The 12,078-nt window shown below is 39.0% G+C and overlaps 1 protein-coding gene across 3 annotated transcripts in view; it reads right to left on the reverse strand.

Annotated features, from left to right (window-relative positions):
* LOC124721698 overlaps window positions 1-12,078 on the reverse strand; it is a 131,986-nt gene that overhangs the window by 71,090 nt on the left and 48,818 nt on the right. For all 3 annotated transcript variants that reach the window (XM_047246782.1, XM_047246784.1, XM_047246783.1), the window contains 2 exons: window positions 1,301-1,974; window positions 857-973 (listed from right to left, as the gene is read on the reverse strand). In XM_047246782.1, coding sequence (XP_047102738.1) covers window positions 857-973; window positions 1,301-1,974 — 791 coding nt within the window. The remainder of the gene's footprint in view (window positions 1-856; window positions 974-1,300; window positions 1,975-12,078) is intronic.

The following is a 12,078-nucleotide window of genomic DNA, read 5'->3' on the forward strand; positions in this document are numbered from 1 at the left end:
TTATGTCATGCCTTGCTTTCAGAAGAGTTTCCAAAGAGCAAATTCAAGCCTGATGTTCTTGAGCTGCGGCAGTCTCACTTCACGATCTTCACTTGATTCTTCAGACCAAATTGTCCTCAGTCTTTTGGCTATTAAAGTGTATTCAGAAAAACTTTACTGTTTTCTAGGCATTTTTGTTTTCTGTTATTTTCTATTTTTAATCTTTCACTTTTCCATTTATTTTTCATTCCCCAATTCTGCTCTTCCCCTGCTACAGACACATTTCTTTACTCTGATTTAATTTTGTCATCACACTGTATCATCTTTTGCTTCACTTGTCTAGACCCCCATATCTCTATCCTCTCTTCTCCTTAACTCCAGAAATCCCACTTTTCCCATTCTAAATTACAGCTTCACCCACCCAATTCAATATTAAAGTTATGAACATTGATTATGATGTACATGTGCTATCTCTTGAAAGACTCCACAATTAAATTTAGTTCTGAAGTACACAAAAATAGCTGCTCTTTTTTTATGTGCCCGTACACGACTCATCTTTATCAAGGAGCTAAACAATACTCTGTTCTTTTCACAATCTTTTACTTATCATCCCCAATTGTCTTTAAATCATTTCTTACCATGATGTTCTCACCACATAAATACAGTTAACACATGTATACACATACCACAAAGGGACAGCATTGTTCACTTCCAACTCAGAATAAAATAATCAGTTTATTTTCAATATACAAGATAAAGGTCTAAAGTACAAAGGAAACAGACCAAGGGAAAGCAAACATAACAAAAACACACAGATCTATTACATCCCTAATGAATGAAAGAACTAAGGAGTATCACTTTATGTTGTTAGTTTTACCTCACTGACTGTATTCATTGTTGACACTAACATCCGTTTCTCATTTTCCAGTGAGATAAATCGTCCCCTACCATTATTATTTATGTTTGCTGATTGTGCGATATTTTGAGCATTGCCCTGAAAACAAAAACAAAAAAATTATACAAAATTATTCAAATTAAATGATGAATTACACTCTGCACTATATTCAAGATCAACAATCCTGAGTCTAGACATCCTGCCTCAATCATTCCTACATTTTGTTAAAAATTTCATGAATGGTTATTATATAGAAGTTCTCTCATTTCCCACCTCATGAACAAGTTAAACACAGGATTTGGTGGTACAGTACTATTCATTTCCTATATACAACACAAATTGTAACAAACAAAAGTATCAAAGCAAAAATAAAAATTAACATCTCCATAAGTTTCTAGGGAAAATAAATGAAATGACAATTAGTACCGAGTCATTACTGCCACTAGAAATGTAGCCAAAAGATGGTACTGCTATTTCTGCACTGTCCGCCCCTTGAGATGTGGAAGCAACTGCTGGAGTATTATAATCTTTATACATACTTTTCAAAGATACACCACTCGTATTTTTCTGCTTCTTATTCAGTGAGAGTGGAGCAGTCTGTTCGCTACTTGTTACTTCAGGTTCTGCTGTATTTGTTTGTAAATGTTCATCACTTGTATGTCCAAGATGGGCGATATTGGTTCTGCCTTCATTAGAAGCCACAGTGAGATTTTGTGGATATTCCGCTGTTCTCTGAGTTCTAAGATGGGTGGCATTATTTCTGCCTTCATTAGAATTCAGAGAAAGATTCTGAGGATATTCAGTTGAATTTTTTGGGACAAGATGGATGACATTATTTCTGCCTTCATTAGAAGACAGAGTCAAGTTTTGCGAATAGTCAGCTGATACTGTGACTTGACAATCCCCTCCAGTGGATACAATACTTATTTGTGCTGATGCACCAACTGAAGAATTATTCCTCAAGTACAATGCTGTATGCTGATCTTCTGCATTAACATTAACTTCTTTTTGAAAACTGAAAGGAAGGCTGGCACCACAAATTTTTCCGGCATTTATATAACAAAATTGATAAAAGCGATCACGTGGTGGCAGTCGACAAGCTGAAACAAAGAAACAAACAAAAGAAAAAATGTTGCGTGTGCAAAATGCTAATATTCAACTCACATATTCCTAAAATAATATCACACAAATTTCAATGAAAGTAACAGTTCATTCATTAAAGCAATGTATCAAGAATTATGTATGTTACTGTAACTGCAGAGTTGGCCATGGCTATGATTCTACATTGCATACATATGCTATCTACGTCTATGTTCTGCACTGCATCAGCCTCAAATTACTTAAATAAATTTAAAATGCCAACAAAATTATTTAAATCAGATCTGTGAGTAAATAAAAGTTCTATCTTCTTGTGCTCAAAACTGCAGCAAGACAGTAGCATTATCACAGACTATTCTTACAAAAAATTTAAAAGTATGCAAGCAGTTTAATAAATATCAATGAAAAATCACTTATTTCATATTCCATATAGTAAAGAAAGTAGAACTAGTGAAGCTTCTAATGGTATACTACTACCTGCATAAAATATATAAGAAATAGTAGCCCATGTGTCAAAAGACACATCACTGGTACACAGCAGCTCCTCTAAGCAAGTCTAACAGTACAAAATGAAGAAAACCCCAATTTAAAGCAAACTCAGTTGTTAAGCATGACTTACTTTCCAATTGTTTATGTACAAGTGAATCCAAAGATTATGTTCAATTCAAAAAATCACAAAAATATCTGTATCTTTCTCGTTATATATCAATCCATGACGAGGTTTACTTTCGTCTCCACTTAATGTATTTCAGTTAAAAAATACTTCTTGCATCAGTCACAATTTCACCTGACCATTTATGGTACAATTCATGAACTACAAACACCCCTTCACAAGGAAATACTACATGTTACCTACAGTCCGTTGTGCACGTGTAAATTTTACAGGAAGACAGTGGAATGAAAAAAGACATGCACTCGCAACTAGCAACACTGAGCAGCAGAGAGACAGAAGGTTGGTTGGTTTGGGGGAGAGGACCAAACATCAAGGTCATCCGTCCCATTGGATTAGGGATGGTTGTGGAAGGAAGATGGCTGTGCCCTTTCAAAGGAACCATCATACATTTGCCTGAAGCGATTAGAGAAATCACAAAAAAACTTAAATCACGACGGCCGGACGCAGGTTTGAGCCATCGTCCTCCCAAAAGCAAGTCCTGTGTGATAACCACTGTGCCACCTCACTTGGTGTTACAAACACAGCACACAATGCAATGCAAAGCAACACATCGGGTTACTGTATGTAGACTAGTAATCATAAAAATGACTGGAATTTAAAATAAAAATTTTAATAAATTGCAGTGTTGCATTTTTGTGCCATTCAGCATAGTAACCTGAATGTTAAGTTTTGTCCGCTCCTTCATTAATATAATGATATATTTCTGTTGCCTGAACAATTTCTAAGTTGCTCCTGAGTGCCCCAAAATATTATTCAACATTTCAATGTTGAGTTAATATATGCAACATATCTGGCCCTGATATGGTTACACAACAGACAATTTCTTAGTATTGAGTTTATGATACATGTTGTGTTCAATTTTCTATTAATATAGTCTGTCAGTGTATCCATTTCAGGTTCTGTTACATAAAAACATCTAAATTTTTTGCATGCACTGTTTTGGCAATTGTTTGCGCATTTACTTTAATGAGGATTATTCGGTGTCCTAATCTATGTGGTAAATATATTATTGAAACAGTTTTTTCAAGACTTAAAATTTTAAGTTGTTTGCATCAAAGTACTCTACCACATCCTCTGTTAAAGCCTTAATCAGGGTGTATACACATACAAGAAAAATATTCCTGAGTTTTTTTACAGATCTCCAAGTTAAAAGTACACTCTTTTCCAGGTGAAAGTATATTTTTTCCATGTTAAGTGACAATATACTTTCCCTTGGAGCTGTAAAACTTTCAGTCCTTTGAATGGTAAAGGTTTTATACACCGCTGCAGAAGTTCCCAGCACTTTATGAAAAAACATATTTTGGAAAGATCTTTCATGTGCGGGAACATGTACACTGTATATTTTCTTATTATGAAAGCAAAAGTACGAGTTTCTCCAAATACAGCATGGTAGCTTCCGACACACTAAAATCGAGACTGCAAAGTGCTTTTGTCAGCTATCATAGCTCATGTCATGTGATCTCACCAGGCAATGATAGCAGATATTCAGAGCAAAGGACATGTAATGTAGTCAGCCAAGCAACATCGCTGTTAAGTAGTGCGAACACACAAATAGGAAAAGCTAATGGTTTAAATTAATATACATACAGTATAGCTACAAGAAAAGCTAAGCCTTTAAATGTAACACAAATCAAAAATATTTTGCTGCTTTTTTTTTTCTTCGAAGGTGTGGTTAGGCAGGATCCTACGAGCACAGCTTAAATTGCAGCAGCTGAAAATTATTGACAAGCATTATTATAAATTTCACTGCTATGCACCAAATATTTTGTATGTTACCTGGCTGAATTACATGTTCTGTTAAGCACTTCAACTTGTCCACAGAAAACCAAATTATGTGTAAAATTGCTCAAAACTCACGTCACCCTTTTTTTTTTTTTTTTTTTTTGAGGATAATTATACTTTTTTCCCTTTGTTATTGCATGGTATTTTTAGCATGTGTTACCCTTTAAGCTACGTCAAAACAAATGTGCCAGTAAAATTTTAAGTAATGGCTTAAAAGGTTGGTCTTCTGGGCCTGTAATTTTTCTAATGGTTGATCCTCAAAGTATAAAGCTACAAATGAGAGTCAAACACTCCGTGATTTAAGACATTCATCACTCACTCTCACACGTTACATAATTCGTTTTGCATAAAAGAAAATTCTCAAATTACAATTATAATATTTTTCCGTGACTTGTTAGAAACGTACACAGTTGTGACGTCATGCTCGTTGAAAGCAGTTTGTTGTTACCAAGTATTGCACAGTTTTCGTCCTCAACACTTTAACACATCTTTGGGTCTACAGACACTTGTGCGTGCACTATGTTTTGTTGTTGTAAATGCCACATTTTCTCTGCAACTTAAGTTTTATTTTGGTGGTGTTCTCTCATTTATATTTTATTGCTGCAATATTACTCTGCAGTAGTGGCTAAAGTGAAATTCTTCATTTGAGTATCAGTTCTTATCAGTCAAAATTACAAAAATTTAATTGGAAACTAAAATAATGATGAATTCCTGCGTGTTTCCTCGATGAAAATAATTCCCACATTTATCCCAGATTTCCTGGTTGTCCCAGCTTGTATACATACACCCTGTTAATGAACTTTTCAAGTATTTCTATGGTATTCTGTCTTAATAAGACACTGATGTCATCTGAAAATTGATGTATTTTTAAGTTTAGGTCATTTGCCTACAGTAAAAACAGAACTGGGCTCAATACAGTGTGCCACCTTCTTCATGTGTTATTAACTGTTTTCTTTAATGTAGACAGGATTAAATTCAGTTACATTCTGCTTCCCTAATACTCAAATTCTCTACCTTTTAAAATAGCTTAGTTCAGCAGGGAAAAACAAAATATCAGCAACACACCCAATGGAGGCAACCAAAAAGAAAGTGGGGGGGGGGGGGGGGGGGGGGGGAGAATCAGTTGTCAGAGAGCACTGCCTGGAATTTAATCATGGCATGAGATGCACCAAGATCAGTATTGTGCTGTAAACTCCAAATCTATAGGACATTAATAAAGGAATCCATTAAATTAGAGTATCATAAAACCTAGCACTGCTTACAATCTTACTCTATCTGCTAATATTCCACTGAATCTCATTTGCTAGGTTAAAAATGCCATGAGGACATTCACTTCATGGAATACCAGCTTGGCACTGGGAAATAAATATGCATCAAAGGTTGTAACAGGTATTGCGAGTTGAACTCTGGCATAGATGATAGTGGAGCACTGTAAAAAACAAAGTGTGGTTTGATTCCAGGCAGAAGGCATATCAAGACCACTGCATGTAACATCTGACAAAATTAGCTCATCAAAAAATTGCACATACAAATGGAATCCTCAAAGTCCAACATATTCAGAAATACTGCTTCTATTAATCAACATAAGAAACAGCAGAAGCTATTCACCTCCTGTCCATTTCATAATAGTTATAATGTATATACGAAATTCTTCCGAAAAACTTTGGCACTTTTTAAACAGATCCCATAACTATGCTTCAAAGTAGAAATAATTGCAATAAATTATTCAAATAAGCAAATATTGTCTGTGTGCTATTTAAGAGTTGGTCGTGGTTGGTGGTGCTGTCATTTGTGGAAGTGATCTCTTGCAAAAACTGTTCTGAAATTTAGAAATGTTTCCAGACTTAGTGGCAGTACTACACTATAAATACATAAAAAAAACTGCCAATATCTTTTAAGTACAACATCAACAACAAATCATAACCAACAAACACTGAGATCACTCAAAAACACCACCAATAGAACTCATATGTGAGGAAGGATTAGTATATTAATATTACAGTGCTGAAAGCAACCATGGGTATGGTGTTACATAGGTGGGTTATGGGGGCACCCTTCCCAAGAGAGAAGTAGCTTATAAAAGACACACAGCAGCTCATACTTGGGTGTTGCTCACAACTGTGCGTGCTACTTATCAAGTTGAAATAACTGAATATATATATATAAAAAAAAGGGGTCATTTTCGAACATGAAAGGTTCATTTGGTTGGTGCAAGAGTACTACAGCAAAGCTCAATGAACTCCAGCCAATATTTCACATGAATGGTGTCACACATCATATCATCAAAAAACTACTTTTAAATTTGCTGTCACAAAAAACGTGGACACAATGTACACCATGATTAAAAGGAGAGATGCACAGAGAAGTATATAGGCATTAATTATTCCCCAAATGTCTCTCTGCAAGACACCACCTTATAGAAGCACAGTCTGTGCGAGTGGAGAGGCCTGCATGTTTGCAAGAAGATGAAGGCTATGCTGGTGGCAGCAAAGCTACTGGCATGGTCTCCCATGCCACGCAGGCCTCAGTAGATGAGCCATACGAAGAGTGTCCCACAGCGCCCTATCTCTCCTCTATCCATGCCCATAGTCCTTCCCCAATTCCCCAGATACCCAACCCAGAAAGATAAATGGAGGGGACTACATGGTCTCGAACAAAGACCACCTCCCCCCCCCCCCCAAAAAAAAAGAAAAAAAAGAAAAAGAAGAAACTCTCAGAGCATAGGGGGTAATCAGATCCCTTCTACCTCTAAGACAGGAAACAGGAGGATAATGGCGGAGTGTAATACTCCCACTTCTCAAGATAAATGGATCCATAAAAAACCAAGGCAGGAAATAGGGAAGCAGACCTACAGTACTGCAGTCTTGGTTTTAATGATGGCAGTTATCCAACAAGGACATCCACTGGTCAACATCACATTGCAGTAGATGGAGTTTGTTCAAATAGCCCTCTTTGAAAAGATTTGGAAGGTCTTTCTGGACAAAGGTGCTCTTATTTTTGCCTGTGAGGTGATGGGAGCTGTGGAGTGCCTTAAGGGAATGGTACCCAAAATACCTCCGTGGGACAGAGAAAAGCTGGTGGTCAAGACAGCAGCTGAGCTTGCCAAGACCGCAAAGGTATCAATTTGGGTACCAAAACTTCTTAAGGATACTCCTCTAAAAAATAAGGGGGTTGGGTTGGGTTGTTTGGGGGAAGAGACCAAACAGCGAGGTCATCGGTCTCATCATATTAGGGAAGGAAGTCGGCCGTGCCCTTTCAAAGGAACCATCCCGGCATTTGCCTGGAGCGATTTAGGAAAATCATGGAAAACCTAAATCAGGATAACCGGACGCGGGATTGAACCGTCAACCTCCCAAAAAATAAGGATGCAGAACCAGAAGATCTGAACAGAGGATTGGAGGGTAATCAACTGAAAGGTTGTATTGGACAGCCAAACCGTTGTGGTGGAAGCCGGTGAAAAATCCTTGCCAGCAACATGACGACAGGACCTGAAAGTTTACCCTGTGTTCTTACAGGTTGCAACCAGGATAATCAAAGACATTAGAAGGAAGCATGATGGCAAGTTGGAGGCTGTAAGTGTTGCAGACGAACCTACAGAACAGCATAGGGGTGAATGCCATCTTGAATCGTCTTCTGGGAAGACAGAATGTGGACACAGCCCTCATACAGGAACACTAACTACTTAAAGGGGACATTTCAGGCCTCGGAGGAACCGGAGTTAAGCTGATTTATGCTAGAAATCTAAAGAACCCCAGAACATTCATTTACATTAAAAATGAAATTTCTTTTATTCTATTCTTTCAGTGATGAACTCCCTTGCCCAGTATGCTGAAGGTCTCGCTAAACCCTTCACAGACAGGCACTAGTCCGCAGACGTAGTTCATTAACAGATCTCTTGTGCCATTTCCTTCACACACCCCCAATCCTCCCACCTCCCCCAACAACAGGCTACAGAGAAGTGCACCCTTCATCAGCCAATACCACCCCAGATTGTAACAACTAAACCACATCCTTCGTCAGGGCTTTAGGGCTCTGATTATCTATCGCCATGCCTTGAAATAGGTAAATTCTATCAAAGAGCCTTCCCATCCCTCCTACAGTGTGTTCTGTCGCCCACCCAACCCTCACAACTTCCTAGCACATATTTATGCCACTCCCAATTCCAACCCCTTGCCGCAAGGATCATATCCCTGTGGAAGACTCAGGTGCAAGACCTGCACAGTCCACCCACCCAGCACTTGCTATTCCAGTCCTATCACAGCTTAACCTACCCCAACAAAGGCTGGGCCACTTGCAGAAGCAGCCATGTCATATACCAACTCCGCTTCAATCACTGCACAAATTTTTAGATTGGTATGACTACCAACCAGCTGTCCATCAGAATGAATGGCACTCCAAACTGAGGCTAAAAGCAAAGTAGATCACCCTGTGGCACAACATGCAGCTGAACATAATGTGGTTGAATTCAATGACTGCTTCACAATCTGGACACTCTGGACCCACCCCTCCACCAACAGCTTTTCTAAACTGCACATACGAGAATTATACTTACAATACATTCTCTGTTCCCAAAACTATCCCGATCTCAACCTACAGTAACCTACTGTCCCCGCAACCTCCACTCAACAGTTTCTGCTCCTCTGTCCTACCACCACCTCCATATTCATGTCCCCTCACCCTCATTGTGTGTCACCCTGGTCCAATACACCTGCCTGTCTTTCCGCTTCCCTTCTCTTGTCCATCTCCCCCCATCCCCCTTCCCTGACCCACACCTCCCATCACTGCGCCTAGCAGTCTTCATGCCTCAATGAAGTTCCTGCACACTTTGCCAGACAGTGCTCTTCTCTACTCCCACCTGTACCCACTATCACTTACCCTTCCTCATCCCCTCCACACTGCTGCTTGCATTCAGCATGTCAGTTGCATTCAGGTATAAGCTACCGGAGATGGCGTATGTGTGTGTGGGGAGGGGGGGGGCGGGAGGGGGGGGGGGAGTAGCAATCTATCCTTTTCCTTATATTGTCAACAGTCCAACCTGGAGTTTCCATTGTTTGATTTTGGCTAAGTATGAGACATGTAGAAGCCATCATAACGAATGAGAAAATGACAATCAACACCACCAGTGGGGTGTCCACAAGGAGGGGCTCTTATCCCCACTACTGTGGAACCTAGTGGTGAATGAACTCATCGAACAGTTAAACACTAGAGGCTACTTTTGCCAAGGATATGCAGACAATTTAGTCATAGTAATACTTAGCATATTTGCTAGTACTGTTAGAAAAATAGCACAATGTGCACTAGAAATTGTGGAAAACTGGTACAGAAAAGAGGATCTAAGGATGAGTCCCAAGAAAACTGTTGTAATACCATTTACAAGGAACAAAATCCAGTACACATACTGGAATTTCAAGCTCCTCGATGGAACACTGCCAGGAGAGTGGGTTAGTGAAGTATCTAGGGATAACTCTGAATGTTAAACTATCATGGACTCCTCATATAAATAATATATGCTGCAAGGCAAAAAGTACTCTCACAAGAACTAGTAGATATTTCCAGAAACAAATATCCACTATTAGAGTGGGGGCAGAGGAGAATTTGCGTAGATGCTAAAAGGATTGTAGCACATTTATTCATACAGCCGAGCAGCTCTGAAATCTCTACCAGCCCCTGCAACAAGGTCAAAGATCCATGGCAAATCATCATACAGCACTTGGGAGACTAGGGAAAGCAACAGAGTAAACCTGTTGTGGGTCCCTGGTCGCTCAGAAATTAGTGGTAATGAACAAGCTGATAGACTGGCCAGGACAGGTGTGACAACGCCATTTATTGGACTGGAACCTGTCCTAAACATCAATAAGACAATGGTAAAATCAAAACTGTGTAGCTGGATCAGGAGGGAGCACATTCAATACTGGACTATGGTTCAAAAACAAAAACATGGCAAGATAATGACGACAAAAGCCATGTTCCAAGAGAAGTTATGTAAAACTTCATGGCAGATTAAAACTGTGTGCCGGACCGAGACTCAAACTCGGGACCTTTGCCTTTCACGGGCAAGTTGGTAGAGCACTTGCCCGTGAAAGGCAAAGGTCCCGAGTTCGAGTCTCAGACCAGCGCACAGTTTTAATCTGCCACGAAGTTTCATATCAGTGCACACTCCGCTGCAGAGTGAAAATCTCATTCTGAGAAGTTATGTAATCCTGAACTTGAAACAAGCTCACAGTAGGTCCCATGACTGGCTATGAGAACTTCAAGAAAGACTCACACACAGTGGATATAGAGGGAGAAGCCCTTAAATGCAGACTGTGGTGAGGAAGATGAAACCACACCATATGTAATCTTCCAACGGGAAGCTATGGAGGACAAGAGAGACAAAGTGTTTGGGGTGGTTGAGCCTGAAGAAATAATGTCTAAGACGGAACTAGTAAAGGGTCTCCTACCGCTTCTTAAGGGTAGCGGTTGGCTTAATAGAGTCACAGGGAACAAATCCACACAATAAACTAAGTTTTGGTGCAGCAACAGTGGGCAATGGCCATTTTTTTGTCTTCCTGCTTAAATCAAATAAACAAAAATAATGTACATGGTATTCTTGTCATGCTGGGTTTTGAAATCAACCTGACACAATATTGCAACACTGAAATATTTTGTGCTTCATTATGAGAGACTGACACAAAAACTGTCATCATTTCATCAGCAAATTCCTGAGCTAGTAATAGTCGACTGTCATGTTTTGACCTACTGCTTTTTTAGAACATAAAATCTTTGACACCACCCTCTTACCTTTTCCATATGCCACAGTTGTAAGTCTAGGCTGCAGAGTGTGAACTTACGATTAGAACTACACAAAGAGGTCAGCCATTTATAACATTTTGTTTAGATCCAATGTATTGCTGTTTCACCTATCAAATTGTTAGGGACCTGAAAATGTAGCATCTATTTTTGACCAAATTCACACCTAAATTTTTATTTTGTTTCTAATTGATCAGTCGTACAAATCTAAAAGAGTGTCGCACTATGTACCTGAAAATGAAGCCTTTGTGCTTTGAAACTTACAGTAAAAAGAAGGTGGTGATTTGGGAGATTTTTGATTTGAATGTTGGCCCTTTTTTTCTTCTAAAACTGTCTTTGCTCATTTTCTTCTTTTGGCTCTATTTAAGCTTTCAACAAAAGATTGTTTCTGTGGAGAAGTCGCACAATTTTTGAACTTCTGTATTAAGATGTTTCTCGAGATTAATTTCTTTTCCCCACCCAATTTGATGATTAGAAAAATCAGCAGATTATCAATTTTAACATTTCACAGGCATTCTTAGCATAGCCTGACAATATCACATATAAAAAAACAACAAGGTACTTAGCATTGAAGTAGAACCAAAAATAATTATTTGCACTTTCAATGTGGTCAAAATATTGCAACGGGTTTTGTTTTCTGGTCCCGCTGCAGTGCAGTGTGTGGACACTATAAAATGGCGAACTGGCTGCTAGCATAAACAAACTAGAATTCTGACTTCCAGAGTGGACAGGAGCATTGTAGGGAAATAAGTCCTCTCACAGGGTAGCCAACCTACACCGGCATTCTGCTCCTGGGAAAGCAGAACTTGACTCACAGTCATAGGGATTGCTGATCCCTTCGGGTTTTTTAATGGTCATAAAC

The sequence above is a fragment of the Schistocerca piceifrons genome, chromosome X, assembly GCF_021461385.2.
Source record: "Schistocerca piceifrons isolate TAMUIC-IGC-003096 chromosome X, iqSchPice1.1, whole genome shotgun sequence".
NCBI classification, from domain to species: domain Eukaryota; kingdom Metazoa; phylum Arthropoda; class Insecta; order Orthoptera; family Acrididae; genus Schistocerca; species Schistocerca piceifrons.